General features: G+C 45.2%; 2 protein-coding genes across 8 annotated transcripts in view; both read left to right on the forward strand.

Annotated features, from left to right (window-relative positions):
- Positions 1–11,793, forward strand: part of arhgap29a (Rho GTPase activating protein 29a) — a 39,639-nt gene extending 27,846 nt beyond the window's left edge. For 4 of the 5 annotated variants that reach the window (XM_028966513.1, XM_028966531.1, XM_028966538.1 and 1 more), the window contains 13 exons: positions 74–244; positions 997–1,134; positions 1,642–1,832; positions 5,049–5,221; positions 6,454–6,582; positions 7,501–7,599; positions 7,913–8,076; positions 8,291–8,479; positions 8,576–8,713; positions 8,804–9,036; positions 9,132–9,447; positions 9,686–9,797; positions 9,913–11,793. In XM_028966513.1, coding sequence (XP_028822346.1) covers positions 74–244; positions 997–1,134; positions 1,642–1,832; positions 5,049–5,221; positions 6,454–6,582; positions 7,501–7,599; positions 7,913–8,076; positions 8,291–8,479; positions 8,576–8,713; positions 8,804–9,036; positions 9,132–9,447; positions 9,686–9,797; positions 9,913–10,865 — 3,006 coding nt within the window. In that variant the 3' untranslated portion in view covers positions 10,866–11,793. The remainder of the gene's footprint in view (positions 1–73; positions 245–996; positions 1,135–1,641; positions 1,833–5,048; positions 5,222–6,453; positions 6,583–7,500; positions 7,600–7,912; positions 8,077–8,290; positions 8,480–8,575; positions 8,714–8,803; positions 9,037–9,131; positions 9,448–9,685; positions 9,798–9,912) is intronic. The other variant, XM_028966522.1, reaches the window with a different exon arrangement.
- A 299-nt stretch (positions 11,794–12,092) lies between these two features.
- abca4a (ATP-binding cassette, sub-family A (ABC1), member 4a) overlaps positions 12,093–17,639 on the forward strand; it is a 38,130-nt gene continuing 32,583 nt past the window's right edge. Inside the window, exons 1-6 of one of the 3 annotated variants that reach the window (XM_028958516.1) lie at positions 12,093–12,203; positions 13,550–13,662; positions 14,828–14,921; positions 15,022–15,163; positions 15,449–15,588; positions 17,132–17,259. In XM_028958516.1, the coding sequence (XP_028814349.1) occupies positions 13,597–13,662; positions 14,828–14,921; positions 15,022–15,163; positions 15,449–15,588; positions 17,132–17,259 (570 nt within the window). In that variant the 5' untranslated portion in view covers positions 12,093–12,203; positions 13,550–13,596. Of the gene's footprint in view, positions 12,204–13,549; positions 13,663–14,827; positions 14,922–15,021; positions 15,164–15,448; positions 15,589–17,131; positions 17,260–17,639 lie in introns of those variants that run through there. The other 2 variants (XM_028958525.1, XM_028958535.1) reach the window with 2 other exon arrangements.

The raw sequence follows: 17,639 nt of genomic DNA on the forward strand, positions 1-17,639 counted from the left end.
GTGGTCATGTTAGTGCGCCTGGTGCAAATCTGTGTGGATCTCCATTTGTGTGTGTTTTCCTGTGTGGGTTCAGCACGAGGCGGACAGTGCTTTGAAGAAAGCCCGGCTTCTGCAGGCTCAGAGGCTGGAGGAGTATGAGAAGGCTCGCGGCTCCACCCGTCGCGGGGAGGAGGAGAGTCTGGGTGGGGCAGGGAGTAAGCAGCTGGAGAAGAGGCGACGTCTGGAGGAGGAGGCGCTACAGAAGGTCATCGTGCACACATATGCAGCGCACCACACTAACTAACAGCTTCCTGTTTGTCACGTGTAGAACCACAACTGTTTCCCAAAAAGAAAAGAAATCATCTTAAAACATCAGGGAAAAGATATAAACGAGGCTTATTTAGAAGTTAATTATAGCTCAGTCGGTAGAGCAACAGACTTTCAATCTGAGGGTCCAGGGTTCAAGTCCCTGTTCAGGTGAACTGTTGCTTTACCAACAGTAAAGTTTGTGATACTTAACTTTGTCAAACTATTTGGTAGTAGCCTTAACCAGCAAACCACAGAGTCACAGGTTCAAACCCCACTTACTACTATTGTGTCCCTGAGCATGACACTGATCCACAGGTCCATGTGGTCTTAAGCCTGAGGTCGGATAAAAAACTACGTCTTTCTGGCCAAGATCCTGGCCGCATATTGCTCAGACGGGAATAGCCAGGAGTGTTTTCAGTGTGTGCACTCTGAGGTTTGGCACTGCAGCTCTGTGTACAGCGAGATAGAGGGAGAGAGAGAGTGTGGAGTTGTGTGAATAACATAACTTGCCACTGCTTCAGGCATAAATACACGAGCATAAACACCACCCCGCCTTTGTAAACGGGGCTAAATCAGCATGATGCGCCGACAGTCGTTGTGGAAATGGGAAGTCGCCGCACACCGAAGAGGAACTAGTGGCAGCGCTTGTTTCACCTGGTTGCGCAGTCAGATTTGTTGCTGCATCTGCTGACTGGGGGCTGTTTTCAGGCGGAGGAGGCGAAGGACCACTGCAAGGCCTGCGTCGCCGATGTTGGGGTGAAGAGGGTGGACCTGGCCAATGCCAAGAAGGAGATTTTGACGCAGATCCGGGAGCTTGTGTTCCAGTGTGACCTCACACTGAAAGCTGTAAGTTATGACAAGCAAATACGAACAGACTCAAGTGTACACTCATTTGTGCATTACTTGTTTATTAAAGTGAGATTTCAATATTTATATGGAGTGATGTGGCCCAATATCACTAAATATCATGACAAATATGAGAATTGTGATTATCTGGTAACCATAGTAATATTTACCATTACTTACCACAATTGAATGTACACTATATCTAAAGAAAACACAGCGTAGTGTTATAATAAAAAGGAAACCCAAATTATTAGTAATTAATTCCCCCAAAATGTAATTCTTCTGATGTGGGTTATTCTTCTGTGGTTTATTTCATATCTAAAATGAACTAAAAGCATTATGAGAGAATTAAAATGTGGTAAAAGCACAATTTACCAACATAGCATGATGTGCATTACTTTTTAAATGAAGTAGAACCATAATTTAGAAACATAGAACAATGTTTGTTGTAATTGTCACAGTAGCTATAATGGCTAAATGCATCGTCGTTCTGAATGTCTTTGTCAGGTGACAGTGAACTGGTTCCAGATGCAGCAGGCCCAGGTGGTATCTCTGCCTGTGAACTACCAGTCCCTGTGTGAGAGCGCCAAGCTATATGAGCCGGGCCTGTGTTACACTGACTTCGTCAGGAGCCTTTCGGCCGACCAGAGCCAACAGGAGTCTTTCTCTTTTGATGCTGCCACCATGCAGAGCTCAGGGTGAGGGCACATGTCACACAGTATAGCAAATTGTACACATACAGATACAATATATGGATTATAAAGTTTTTGTTGTAATTAATAATAAAGACTAGGTTCAGGCTACAGAGCATTGAGAGGAATAAACTAATTTCTGGTTCCCACTTTAACTTGTCATTTAGAACATGCATCAGTTAATGTATAGCTGAAGAAAATCAAACTCAAACTCTTGTACAATCATAGGTATAGACCTATTAGATTTACAGCATTTATCAGACACCCTTAACCAGAGGGACAGTAGTTACAGGAACAGTCCCCCTGAGGAAGACACTCAGGGTTAAGTGGGGTTTGAACCTGGGTCTTCTGTTTCATGTGTGTTACCCACTAGGCTACTACCAGAAAATAGTGCAGCATGTGTTCACAGTGGATGCGTTATTGGAAAGTTAAAGTTTACATTGGTGAATGGTGGTAAAATGAAGTGAAAGTGAAAGGAACGTGATTGTCATTGTGGTACACTGCAGCACAGCGTGTAAAGTGTGAAGTGATTGTCACTTGTGATACACAGCAGCACAGCACACGGTGCAATTTGTCCTCTGCATTTAACCCATCACCCTGAGTGAGCAGTGGACAGCCATAACAGGCGCCCGGGGAGCAATGTGTGGGGACGGTGCTTTGCTCAGTGGCACCTCAGTGGCACCTTGGCGGATCGGGATTCGAACAGGCAACCTTCTGATTATGGGACCGCTTCCTTAACCGTTAGGCCACATGGTACACACAACGAAATGTGTCCTCTGCTTTTAACCCATCACCCTTGGTGAGCAGTGGGCAGCCATGTCAGGCACCTGGGGATCAGTGTGTGGGGACGCTGCTTTGCTCAGTGACATCTCAGTGAGACCTTGGCAGATCAGGATTCGAACCGGCAACCTTCTGATTATGGGGCCGCTTCCTTAACCGCTAGGCCACCACTGCCCCGCAAAGTGCTCACTCAGTGTGCAAAACTACCAAGTATTGTGATTATGATGTGGGTGACAGAGTAAGAGAATGGCTGAGTCACAGGACAGAGAGGGAGAGGGAATTCCAAGAAAAAGAATTGTTATGTAGAAGTAAATCAGAATGCAGTCATGCATTGGTGAGAATTGTGGGTGGCTCGGGGAAACGGGGTGAGGAGAGATTGAGGTTGTGTTGAACAGAGAGCGAGGAATTGGGCAGGGGTGAGTGTAACACAATCGAGTGGCCGCCCCCAGGCCTTCCTGAGGAAATTGCTGCGAGTCAGAGTAGCGAGGGGACGAGAGAGATGGCAGATGGGGGGATGGGAAGAAAGTGAGAGAGAGAGCTCCTGTTTTCACTATGACCCATCCACGCCCTTTTTTTTTTTTTTCTTCAAACCACAACAAAACAACTAGAAAAAGTTGCTACGTGCCTCCCTCCCAAGTGCTTACTCCAAGATCATATTTGTAAAATTGTGCTTCTAACAAAAACAGCTTGGAGCCCCTTTGTGTCTGTGGCCTTGTTAAATACGAGATGACGTGTGGGGCATGCGCTCGTGTGGACGTGAGAGGCTTTTGTTGTGGACTTGCTTCCTTCTCCTCCTAAATCCTGTCTGCTGATCAAAAGAAATCAGTACTCAGAATGGCAGCAGTGGGAGCAAAACGAAAAAGCAGAACATGAAGCAATCAGAAGCACATGACTGTGATGTGTGTCTGAGTGCAAACACACTGAGCCGCACAGAGTTGTTAAGTGTTTCAGGCGAAGTGGTGCGTTTTGCTTCTAGGCCCAAGTCTTGGTATTCTTTTTACACTGTCAAGCATTTAAGAAATGCACGTAATGTTCTTGGGGAGGACAATAATTACAGTGGAAAAGTATTCAGACCCCCTTCATTTTTTTGCTTTTGTTATATTGCAGCCATTTGCTAAAGTTCTTTTTTACTCATTAATGTACACACAGCACCCCATATTGACAGAAACACAGAATTGTTTACATTTTTGCTGATTTATTAACAAAGAAATGAAATATCACATGGTCCTAAGTATTCAGACCCTTTGCTGTGACACTTATATATTTAACTCAGGTTCTGTCCATTTCTTCTTATCATCCTTGAGATGGTTCTATACCTTCATTTGTGTTTGATTATACTGATTGGACTTGATTAGTAAAGCCACACCCCTGTCTCTATAAGACCTTACAGCTCACAATGCATGTCAGAGCATATGAGAATCATGAGGTCAAAGGAACTGCCTGAAGAGCTCACTGTGACAAGGCACAGATCTGGCCAAGGTTACAAAACATTTCTGCTGCACTTAAGGTTCCTAAGAGCACAGTGGCCTCCATGATCCTTTAATGGTAGACGTTTGGGATGACCAGAACCCTTCCTAGAGCTGACCATCCGGCCAAACTAAGCTTTTGTGGGAGAAGAGCCTTGGTCAGAGAGGTAAAGAAGAAACCAAAGATCACTGTGGCTGAGCTCCAGAGATGCAGTCAGGAGATGGGAGAAAGTTGTAGGAACCATCACTGCAGCCCTCCAACAGTCAGGGCTTTATGGAAGAGTGGCCTGACAGAAGCCTCTGCTCAGTGCAAGACGCATGAAAGCCCGCATGGAGTTTTCTAAAAAAAAAAACCTGAAGGATTCCAAGATGGTGAGAAATAAAATCGTCTGGTCTGATGAACTGGCCTTAATTCTAAGTGTGGAGAAAAACAGGCACTGCTCCTCACCTGCCTAATACAGTACCAATAGTGAAGCATGGTGGTGGCAGCATCATGCTGTAGGGGTGGTAGTAGCCTAGAAGGTAACACACTCGCCTATGAACCAGAAGACCGAGGTTCAAATCCCACTTACTACCATTGTGTCCCTGAGCAAGACACTTAACCCTAAGTTGCTCCAGGGGGACTGTCCCTGTAACAACTGATTGTAAGTCGCTCTGGATAAGAGCGTCTTGTAAATGCTGTAAATGTAAATGTAGGGACAGGACGACTGGTTGCAAGCGTGGGAAAGATTAATGGGGCTACGTATATGGATATCCTGGATGAAAACCTTCTCCAGGGTCCTCAGGACCTCAGACCGGGCCAAAGTTTTACCTTCCAACAAGACAATGACCTGCAAAAATGTCAACAATTCTGTGTTTTTCTGTCAATATGGTGTGCTGTGTGTACATTAATGAGGAAAAAAGATGCATATGGCTGCAATATAACAAAGACTTGCAATGTTGGAGTAATATTTGAGAGGTGATCTTTCACTTCCAGGCTGGCCTTTAACAAACGGTCGATCAGCAGCAGTCACTCCTCCCATGGGAACCTGTCTCAGACCTCTGTCACATCAGGAGACTTCATGAGCATGGATGAGGTGGACAGTCCGATCAACTCGCGGCCAGCAAAGATCTCAGAGAGGCGTTCCAACAGCAGCACTGACATACAAGGTATGCTGACATCATCAGGGCTGTTGCCTCACTAGCCTAAACCCATTAAAAACTATTTTTAAACAGGTAACAAATAAAATTCAAATTAACAACGATATTGGAGACATCGCCTAACGATTAGAAAAAATTAAAATTAAAAAGTGAAGTGATTGTCATTGTGAATTACAGCACTGTACACACAACAAAAATGTTGTCTGTATTTAACCCATCACCCTTGGTGAGCAGTGGGCAGCCATGAAAGGCACCTGGGGAGCTGTGTGTGGGTCCGTGGCACCTACCATGGCGGTTCGGAATTCAAACCAGCAACCGTCTGATTACGGGTCCGTTTCCTTACCCGCTAGGCCACCACTGCCCCAACCCTGATTTGATTACCATGATTTGCCAGTGTATTGAACTAGGAGCTACTGATTTCAACCAAATAATGGATATTGTTTTCTGTGCCGCTAACAACAGCACTCTAGGCCCTAAAATATAAGTAGACAGCTGTAAAGCTAAATTAATATTCTGCTAAATTAATATTTTTTGTATCTTTTTGTATCTTTTTGTAAAATCACTGGGTAATCCCAGAATATAATCCCAGAAAGTTAAATTCCTCACTTAACCACATTCCCTCCAATTTAAGTTTGATGCTTTACTGTATTTTGCAGTGATCACTGAGTGAGGATTTAACATTTTTGCTCTTTTTTTTTTTGTTTGCAAGACACCCTAAGCAAATTACCCTCCGGAATGAACATGCTGGGATTCCTTCCCGGCCAGCTCAGAGCTAATGAGTTTAGATCCCAATCTTCCCAACCCAGAGGTTGGGCCACTCAAGGCCTGATAAACTTGTTTTGCATTGAGATGAAACGGGCACATTAGCGGGCCGTTGGAGAGAGTGAGAAGTGGCAGTGTCCAGAGGATGATGGTACTTTATGTGGAGAATAGGCTGAATGGCTGGTGAAGATGAGGGGCCCCAGGCAACAATTAGGGTTGCAAGAATATTTTTCCTCATTTTAGTTGAATAATTGAATTGTATCCCTCTTTAGATGAGTGCACAATGCTTTGTGAGCTTAAAAACACTATAAAATCCACGAGAATCCTCTGTTTCCATTGAGTATTTGTAGGGCTGGGCATTTGCTGTGAAAAGTAGGCGTAGACGAGCAAGTGGTTTTTAACATGTGACTGGTAGACAGAGTTTGAACACTTTTATTGCACTGTGACAATGAGGAAAATCTTTCCTTGATTCTCTTTAGCTCTGAAGATACAGGGCCCGTTCCGAGCCTGGGGAATGGGAAGTCAGGGCGGAGGAATGTGCAGTGACTCAGAGAGCGCCGGCGGCAGCAGCGAGTCCCGATCCATGGACTCTCCGACGGCCAGCCCAGGTACCAAATATCCCTCCTTTGCCCTACCAAGTGCCCTGAGGGCATAATCTGCCAACAGCTGCTGCCATCATCACCTTCCTCCTCCTCCTGCCGTCTGTTTTTCACCACTTGGTGGTGAAAACAAAGAACGTTGAGTGAGGACAGTGTTCGCCGTGAGAGATGTGACACACACAGAATTCTCGGCCTCGTGCCAACATTCCCATATCATCTGTGAGGAAACTAAAAGGGAATTGAACATATCCACCTTTCCTTAAAGACCACGCTACATTTAAAAAAAAGAAGGGGTGCACATAATATTATTATGTAGCGCAAACCGGGTTTCCCCTTTCTATATTGTGGTTTTGCGTCACCGCTATTTGTAAGTTCTATGGCACAGTGAAAATAGAGAGCAGACACTATGTTTTATTTCTAATTCATTTACCATTCAACGCCATTCTAGACATGTTCTCCTGTGCTAATGATCCAATAAACATTCAAGGACATTTAACACAGTTAATGCTATTTTTAACACGTTATTCAGGAATTTAACAGACACTTCAGGTTGATCAAACTCCCTGCACTGATTTCATTATGCTGCACGTCAGTTCCACTTAATGAACCCATTAGAATTTAATGTCAGGGATATGAAGGATGAGCCTGTCAGCCTGAGCTCACTTCAGGTACTTAAGAGGTGGATTGATCAGAAGATGGAGGTGCGAATCCCGCACAATGGCCCAAAGGTGGTCTTCTAACCAGGCCCATGATCCTTTGCATCTATGCTGCTCCTGGCCACACCTTCTCCTGACATACCACAGTGTTTAAAACTGGGCTGAGCCGCATTGGGCTCACTGCTCTTTGGAGACCGAATCTTTTGAATGGTTGAGCCAATTCACTGGAGCGTTCCACTGGAGGGATTATTTATGGTTCTTTTCAACTCAGGTGATTTCAAGCGGAGGCTTCCCAGGACCCCCTCCACTGGCACCATGTCTTCTGCAGATGATCTGGACGAGAGAGAGCCTCCTTCGCCTTCTGACAATGGTGAGATCTACTGCGTGTAAAATAACTTGGGCCGCGATGCAACATTCTTTCAGCTCTCTTTCCTCCGCACTGTGGTTGTGGTTGTGTACACTTTGTGTAAGTATGTGGAATGCTGAGAATGCAGAATTTGCAGAATGCCTGTGCTTGGCTGTCAAGGGTACCTCTTACACCTCAGTCAGTAATTTGTAGCCGCTCCGGAGACTTAGCACGCACAGATTGCCTCAAAACATCGCACTGGTTTCTTTGGTCTGCATCGGAAAAGTATCGTCTACGCTTGAGCTGACCGTCTGCTGCCTTTCCCTGCGGCGACCAGGTCTGAGTGAGATGGTGACCGAGACGGCAAGCTCTCCTGGGCCGTTCAGGAACACGCAGATGTCCAAGGCGGCGCAGACTCACAAGCTGAGGAAGCTCCGCGCCCCCTCAAAGTGCAGGGAGTGTGACAGCCTGGTGGTGTTTCATGGTGCCGAGTGTGAGGAGGTGAGTGCACACATACCATTAAGTGGAACTATGGCTCATTTTGTGATTTTACAATTCACTATAATTCACGATGTGCAGGAAACCTCCTTTGGGACTTTTTATTTGTCTGACCAAAGAATTTTTTTGATTGAGGCGTGTTGGATTTTTTTTTTTTTTGTGTTGTTCGTTATGTAATGTCCTCATATGACCAGTGTCTTCCATCTGTTTTATTCAGTGCTCGCTGGCTTGCCATAAAAAGTGTCTGGAGACCCTGGCCATTCAGTGCGGTCACAAGAAACTTCAGGGCAAGCTGCACCTGTTTGGCATTGACTTTGTGCAGGCAGCCAAAAATAACCCAGACGGGATCCCTTTCATCATTAAAAAGTGCACCTCAGAGATTGAGAACAGGGCACTGAACATGAAGGTAGAAGAGAAGCTCCTTTTTAAATTTGTGGGTAGCTGTGACATGTGGTGAGTGCTAATAGGGAAATGATCCTTAATTTCCTTTTTTAACTCGTAGGGTATTTATAGGGTGAATGGTGCCAAATCTCGGGTGGAGAAACTGTGCCAGGCCTTTGAAAATGGGAAGGACCTGGTGGAGCTCTCTGATCTTTACCCCCATGACATCAGCAACGTCCTCAAACTGTACCTGCGACAGGTGGGTCCTTAATGAAGATGCTGTGGTAAATTACACATTTTTTTTTTATTAGCATTGAAGTTAACTCAAGGATCTTCTCTTTGGGTTTAGCTTCCAGAACCCCTCATCCTCTTCCGTTACTATAATGACTTCATCGGATTGGCCAAGGAGAGCCAGAGCATTATCATAGACGAGGCAGAGTCGTCTCGCAGGAACCCCAACTGCCAGAATCCACAGGTCAGCGTGGAGCTAAACAGAATATTGTTTAAGATAAGAGACCTTCTGCGCCAGCTGCCCGTGGCCCATTACAAAACACTACAGTTCCTGATTCAGCATCTGCACAGGTGAGACAGTCTTTGTTTTCTTTCTCACCATACACATACTTAGACGCTTTCCTTATATTTTACATTCTGATAACTGTTCTGAATTCCGTACTCAGAGTAACCGAAAAGGTTGAGGAGAACAAGATGACCGCCAGCAATCTGGGCATCATCTTTGGCCCCACGCTCATTAAACCCCGGCAGGCAGACGCTGAGGTGTCGCTCTCCTCACTGGTGGACTACCCTTACCAGGCACTGATCGTGGAGCTCATGATCCGACACTATGAGATGATCTTCGACACACCACTCAGCCCCCTCCCGGTCTCTCCCACAGTGAGAGACAACTCACTCCTCCATGTGAAGTCTCGCTACACTCCTCATGAGAAGGAACAGCAGCTTAGTCGACACTCAAAGTCTCTGGTTGACATCAAAGAGGTAATTATCGGTCCAGTTTAAACTGACTATCTGGACGGGAGGGCTAACTCGTGTATCAGTATCATAATATGATATACCCGTCATTACTTGCTCCATAGTCAAATTAATCTGAAATAATGTTTTATCCTCTAATTTCACAATATAGTAAATACTGGTATTAAAGTAATTTCTGTTTAAATGATGAGGTCAGGTGACTCCTATTTGGATAGATTCTTATATCTTTTCTATATTGTTACAGCAGCAAAATGCTAAAATGTATAAAAGGCATTCCTCTGTGATCCCCTCCACCCATTTGATGGATGAGGTGAAAGAGTTAAAACCCAGGACTGATGGGAGGGAGTTTGCAGCTGGTTAGTACATATAGTAGTTCATAGGCATCCCCAAATAAAAGAAACTGTGTGGTTATTGATATGATTCTAATCCTCTTTTTCCTACTTTTTTTCCTCCCTCTGTCGTTCTTTGCAGTTGTGGACACAGATTCGGAAAAGCTCAATGGGCTCCTGTCTTCCAGTGTCCCGGAGATCCAAAGTGTCCCCCGTTCCAGTCGGTCCAATCACAACACCGCCACCTCGATCGCCCGGGTACAGCTGCGGCCCCCGCGTCCTAAGCTCGGCTCGCGGCCAATAAGCATGCCAGCTGAGCGGCTCCTGAACCCTGCCCGCGTGGACGAGAAGAACGCCAGAAATGCAGCAGAGCCTGCTGGCAGCCGAGAGCGGGACCCCGCCATCGAGGAGGTGTCGGAAGAAGAGCGGCCGGCCAAGTCGCGCGCAAGCGCACACTACAGGAACACCTACATCGACACACAGACGCTGCGCAGGAAGTGGGACCGCGAGTACAAGCGCTACGACGTTACACCACGCACCGCCATGATCATGTCTAAACTTCCTTCGTCGGACGGAAGCAGCATTCAAGACGCGAGTGCCCTGTCTTCATCCGTACCCTCGCTGTCTGCACCCTCGACGGAGCGCAGTAGCACCACCAGCACCATCTACAGCAACAAGCCCTACACTGTGGCGGTGAGGAGTGGAAGGACGCTGAGAAAGGAGGGGAGCGTGAGCGAATACAGCCCAGTGCCATCAGTGTTCCGGCCGCCTCGGACCCTGCAGCCACCTCCGGGAACCTTCTACAAGCCTCCCATGGGTCGGGCCAAATCTATGACGAACGTAGTGCTCAAGGCCAACAGCGCGGAAGACGAAGAGGAGGACGAGGAAGATGAGGAAGTAGGACAGGAGACAGAGGTGTCCGTGGACGAACCCTCTCCAGATCCGGAGGTCCAGACCACCACCCCTCTCTCTGTACCACAGTCACCCAGCTCGAGCCCAGAGGAGCTGAGTCAAAGCGAAGTGAAGCCAGTGTACCAGAGACTCCGGCACCGGAGACTACAGGAGTTTGAGCACAGGGAGGCTCATTTCGTATGACTGTGTTGAAGCTGGGCTTTCAGCTCAGTCATGCTCTATCAGCCAGAGAGTGTTGATGGGGAGAAAACTGTATGCATTGTGTCATATTGTACATGGAGAGAAAAACTTCACAAACTATGTGGGAAAAAAAACAGTGGATGTGTTATATATAGTAATATATTCCTTGTATCTGGAGCCTATGGCTGGCAGTGAAAGAAGCAAGGAGATGGACCACAAATCATGCACTTCATTTCAGTTGTTGTAGTGATTCACACTTTTAATGCATTTAAAATTTGCATTAAATATTCAAAAACCTGGACAGTGATACCGTATGAATACTACAAATTTTAGGAAATTTTACCGCAGGTTGTGCAATTGACTTTTACTCAAAGGATGTCAACAGCGTAAAGATCTTTATTGGGTAATGTTACTATGCCAAAAATAATTCAACTGTTACCATTGTGTGTATTGTCACTTTATCACAACTGTTTTTAATGCACTTACTAGGCTTAATCCAATCATCCCAAATTATTTTGTACATTTAAACTTTTTTTTATAATGCAGTATTTTTGTACGTTACCGGCAATGTGTTCAAATTCAAGTGTTTGATTTACTGTATAAGAACGTTTATACTTAAGTCCTTAAGTGTTTTTGTCCCGATGACGCTCACTTCATTGCTGGGGAAAGTTTCTTAATTACACTTTCATATGAATTATGTTTAGTATTGGCTTTAAAGACTGAATATATTGATGTATAATATGGTCTTTTTGTATAAAAAAAAATTATCATGTCATACTTTGCCCATAGTTTGGTTTAAAAGAAGAAAGTATTTATATTTAAAACCAACTTGTCCGTGAAAAAGAAAGCGTGCTCAGTTGGTTAAATTGGAGTAAGTGCATTGTTTTAAGTCAACGATTATGTCAACATTTTATAAACTTTTACCAACAGAGTTGTGTTTTACCGACTTTTGTCAGTGTACACGGAAGGTACATACACTTTTTTTTTTTTTTTTATAACTTATTAAAATTTATAGTAGACATCTCCGGTTCTCTGGTTGCATTTTGCTTGGCAATTTCCTCATTTTTAAAAAAAAAACTCGAATAGCCTGGTTAGCGCTAATTTTCATGGTGGTTCCAGGCCCTCGCAAACCATTCCCGACCAAACCTCCCGACATTCGTATTTCACGACCGCGGCCCCCTTTAGTCAGGCGGTGTGGGCGAGAGGTGTTAACTAGTTGTGGGGGATTAAAACTAATCTTATTAGCAGGTTCCAGACAAAGCAGCAGGCCTGTCGTCGGCGCCGACCGAACGTTTTTACCCCTAAAAAGATTCCGTGTAAAGATGCCGCGTGCACCGTAAGGTAAGAAAACCTCTTCGGTTTTATTTGTGTTTCCCCCCCCCCCATCTTTTTAAAAATATATTTTAGACACGTTTAGTCGCCCGCGCGACATCTGGCCAAACGCTCTGAGGAATTCCCCCCCCCCCATATTTACATACATTTACAGCATTTATCAAGACGCCCTTATCCAGAGCGACCTACAATCAGTAGTTACAGGGACAGTCCCCCCCCCCCGGACCAATTTAGGGTTAAGTGTCTTGCTCAGGGACACAATGGCAGTAGGTGGAGTTTGAACCTGGGGCGAGTGTGTCACCCACTAGGCTACCGCCACCCTCTCATATGTCTGGACAAACTCGAATCCCACAATTCCGGCGTCCCGTCTGCGTTTACGCGAACTTTATTATTATTATTACGGCACCGGCGAGATTATGTCACGTGCCCTGGTTTATTCCGGACCCGGTGAAAGTCGCATGTTCGTATTTGGCGTGGGACACGCGTGCACCGGGGCGACGATGGACAGGGGACGTGCGCGGCGGCCCGCGGAAGCGTGTGAATTGGTCCCGGGGTCGAGTTGCAGGGCGTCGCCCTGTGAACCGAGGAGACGTGCGGGACGTGTCCGTAAACAGTGGCCACCAGCAAGCTGCTTATTAGCACAAATTCCCCCACGGCACTTTTCCCGTTGTAAAGAGCTGTACCAATTCATCTTCTTCTCTTCTCTTTTTTTTTTTGTCTTTTGTTCTTCAACGAATGAAACCGGAAGCAAATCCATTTAATACTGAAAAAGAAACTGAATGAGGTTGTGTATTCCATGTAGCGGTGGAATATGACAGGTTTGGATGTTATGGAAGGAAGAGTGCCATTTAACCAGATGATTCATGGTGTGACACCTTCCTTCATGTTGTAGATTGTCTAAGGTTTTTTTTTATATATATATATATATATATATATATATATATGGATGTCTACCAATACACAGCATATTGGTAGACATCCATCATGGACCATTAATAAAGGAATCGAGACAAGAAATCTCACATATATACTGTAAATACGTTTTTTTTTTTTTATCTAAAAACCGCAACACAATAAACAGCATAGTTTCAAATCCTGAACTGCCACGGTGCCACTGAGCGAAGCACCGTCCCCACACACTGCTCCCCGGGTGCCTGTCATGGCTGCCCACTGCTCACTCAGGTGCGCTGTGCTGCATTGTTTCACATTCGCTTCACTTTCACTTCACAAAAAAAACATGGCAAAATGAGAGAGACCAGTGGGTCCTTCTGTCATCCGCAGCCCTACTTTTTATAGGGGTGTTGTGAATATTTTATCTTTTTTTTTTTTTTTTTTTTTTTTTTTTGGAAACCTAGGTTGATGACCTGTTTGTGACCCCTCTGCGGGGTATAGCGCAATCGCCATGTGGTCCAGCAGCCAGGTCAGGCTGCTTTTATGGAAGAACTGGACTGTCCGCAAGAGGCAGAAGGTAAAATGCCCCATCCCTCCCACAACAGACATGCTAAGGTTGCCAGTTGAGTTATCTTACAGCCCTTATGCCTGCAGACCTAATTGCCCCCCCTAGAAAAATAATAAATTGTTTTGTTACGGTCAAAACAATATGAATGTATTTATTCTTCGAGTGCATGGCAAATAGAAGTCCGAGGCATATGTGATCTGAGATAGTCTTCAGAGGCCATGTTTACGTTCAGTGTCCCTGGCTTTGGTCAGACGATACTGCCAGGAGAGATAGGGAGGAAGCCCGGTGCGCTGGCCTCTGTAACTTGAATCATTGTGAATGCTCAGCCGTCCGTAGTTAACCCCCCCCCCCCCCCCCCCCCCACACACACACACACACACACACACACACACAAGCCAGCGCATTTGAAGCTGTGCCAAACATGGACAAGCCTTCAAGGGCTGAGATACCATCGGGCCGCTGTCCACAGCTTGCTGGCCTCCCTCTTCAGAAATTGAGACACTTGCCAAGGGCTTCAGATGACCCTTCTATTGTTCCGCTGGCGGTTTGGTCCGATTCTTGGCCCTGGCGGTCAACTTTGTAAACACAAGAGTATCTGACTGCAGCATTAGATGTCTTTCCTGTGCAGTAACTGGAGCCTGTGTCTTTTCATTCAACCATAATTTGAACTATCATTCAACCCATAAACCTAGGTAGTCTATTTAGACCCAAAATGAATAAATGGATATGCATTGCAAGGTCTTTGGGATCTAAGTACCTTAGGCCTGAGATCCCTGGCAAACCAAGTCTCCTTTCCAAACAGCGTATTTATGGATATATGAAGTGATAATGATTTGTTCAGAACGTGTTTGTAACACTTTTCAAAAAGCTTGATTATAGCTCTTCTTTATAGCTTGGCAATCCTGTCCCTCTACCAAAAATGGGCCTCTCCCATGTGGGAAAGAGCTTATTTATGTCCCCAATAAACACAGAGTCTCCGTTTGAGCCTTTTATATACACAACGTGGTGTCCCTACCCAGATATGTTGACATGGCGGCCAAACCTTCACTCTCCAAACAAAGATCCCACTGTGTTTGACCTCCAGGCTTGAACTCTGTTTTTTTTTTTATTTTTTATTCAATTCACTGAATAAACATTGTTAACTTTGAAATGATCAGCCCTGTTGTTCTTGCAGATACGATTCCTTATGGAGATCATGTGGCCCACTGTACTCTTTATAGGACTTGTGTGGCTAAGGAAAGCAAACCCACTGTACCGACAGCATGAGTGTAGGTTGAGGGCTTTTGATCATTTTAGCATATATCATTTTAGCATATGTCTTTCTTTTACAGTAATATTCATATAAACTTTGTTTGCTCTTTGTCTTAGGTCATTTCCCCAACAAGGCCATGCCATCCACAGGGATCCTTCCTTGGATCCAAGGTATTTTCTGCAACGCCAACAATCCCTGTTTCCAATACCCCACTCGCGGGGAGTCACCGGGACTCGTTTCCAACTACAACAACTCAGTGTGAGTTTGAGACCTGAGCAACCATTTGAGTTTAGGAAGTGGGGGGAAAAGCCAGCAGTAAATCTGAGCCTGTTTTTTAATGTTGTTATATGGAACAGCCTGGTTGAGTTGTGGCCCCACCAGGAATGTGAAGCACATTCTGTGGGGTACAGGAAATTACATGGAAATATTTTGGCTCCTAAATGGTTTGTGTGTGTGTATGTGTATGTGTGTGTGTGGGAGGGGGGGGTGAATAGTTTTATGTTGCTTGTGTGTGCATACCATGTGTGTCTTTGTGGTTTCCAGGCTTGCCCGATTCTGGGTAGACGCACAGGAACTGCTGCTAAAGGACACAGAGTTCCTGCAGGTGGCCCAGCTGTGGAGGGAGCTCAGTACCATGGCTGCTTTCATGGACACCCTGCGGACCAACCCTGAGAGGGTAGCAGGTCGGTCTGGATCCCTCAGTGGAATTCCATTTCATTGACATTCATTTGGTGAGCGACTCCACTCAGTCTCTGCTCTGCACATGGCTGCTGTGCGCAGCGCTGGTTTCAAGGACCACCAGGTTTTCTGGTTAGGCCACTAAATAACAAAGTTGTTTAATCTACTGCCTGGGATTCATTTGAAAGCTGAAACTTTGCGTCTACATTTCATTAAACATTATCCTCCTTTTTATGAAGCAATATAGATTCCAGCCCATCTGGATGGCAGAGGTCCTTTGCTCATAAACTGTACATTGATGAGTCCTGATGTAAATGTACCTAATGAAGTGTTCAAAGTAGCTAATAAAGTGTCCGAAATAACAATGGTGTTGTCTTATAGTGACCATTCTGTGCAAGAAAGGATTATAGCCCATGTGCCTAGAAAAGGCTTTTATAGAGAACGAAACAAAAGCCCCTTACTTTTGTTGTCAACCTTTATTTTCAGAGTAAGCAGCTGAGTTTATTTACCTCTCCACAGAGCATGCAAACATTGTCCCACTGACATTCCATCGGTGACAACTCCAGCGGGGCCCCCCTGCCGCAAAAACAAATCAGCGAGGATGGTTATGGGGAGGCAAAAGTGATTGATGGCATTCCAGTGATTGATTACATAAGGCCCGGTTTCTGTTCCCGCTCTCCTCCTCACCCTCTCTAACTCGCGTTTTCTCTCTTTTTTGCTCCATAGAGTTAGGAATGCATACCAAACAGGCTCTTTCATTGGCAGCGAGTGTGGCCCTACGGTGGCCGTGTAGAGGTGGAAGTGCAGACAATGCGCAGTGATTTGGTGCAGGTCCATAGCACAAAAGCCTGGCGGAGGGGTCATAACCCACCCTTTGATGTAATGCTTTCTGTTTTTGTTCATCAGGTCCGCTGACCCCAGGGTCACCGGTGTGTGGGCTCTTTGCCCTTTGTTGTCTGTCCTACTTTCAGTGACACACGAACACACTCGTCTCTTAAAACGCTGCTCATGTAGCCCCGATCCTCAAAAATTTGGATGTTTTGAATTGAGTTGAACACTTGACCCCTCTCACCCCAGTCCTCTCAGAGTGATGGACAATGCCTTCCTCCTCTAAAGATGAGTTCTGGATTCTTCACATGCCAGTGCTTTCGTCCTCTGTATTTGTTTCCTGAATGTCCAGATATCGTTCTGCATCCCTTCTTCCTTTCACAAGCCTACATCTTCATGACCATGCACATGACTATCACCATGTTTCCAGTTATGCTTAGTTGCTGCTGGCCATAAGGTTGCAAAGCAGCCTGTAAAACTAGATCTGAAATTAAGCATAAAAGCAAGAATTCATTATTTTTCTTCCTCAAAAATGTACACTACAGGCCAGAGTCTTGTCCCCACCCACAGATTTTTAAGAAACAATACATTAGAAATACATAATTTCTAACTATACAGTTTTTCTTACAATGGAAGTGTGAAAGAGCAGGATGTATTTTACTTCTATGTAGTGTCTCTCGTGGTATATTATTCCTGACTCACTGGGTGTGTTTTGTGCAGGTCGGGGGCTGAAGGTAGACGATATTCTGAAAGACGATGAGACCCTGACTTCTTACCTGCTGAGAGACGTACCCCTGTCAGACTCTGTGGTGAACCAGCTGATCAACGCACAGATTAGGCCTGAGCAGGTCGGGCTCTGGCCAGCCGCTTTCCACTTTTATCAGTTGACCATAACACTGTTATGTTTGTGGCAAATTAGAATATGTGAGAGGGCAAACTTTTCAAGATGGGTGGTGACCATAGTGGCCATTTTGAAGTGGGCCATCTTGGATTCAACTTTATTTTTTTCAATAGGAAGCGGGTCATGTGATACATCAAATTTAATGGTGTGCTTGGTTTTATTCTTTCATTAGATATTTACAAGTTTCTGACCACTTATAAAATGTGTTCAATGTCACCAACCATTCCCATTTTATTACGGTGTATCCACCCTGTGTGTATATAAATATAAACCATATAACGCGTATGATGTTTTTGTGTGACATGCAGTGTAACGCAGCCAGCTGCA

The sequence above is a fragment of the Denticeps clupeoides genome, chromosome 2 (assembly GCF_900700375.1).
Source record: "Denticeps clupeoides chromosome 2, fDenClu1.1, whole genome shotgun sequence".
Taxonomy (NCBI): Eukaryota; Metazoa; Chordata; class Actinopteri; order Clupeiformes; family Denticipitidae; genus Denticeps; species Denticeps clupeoides.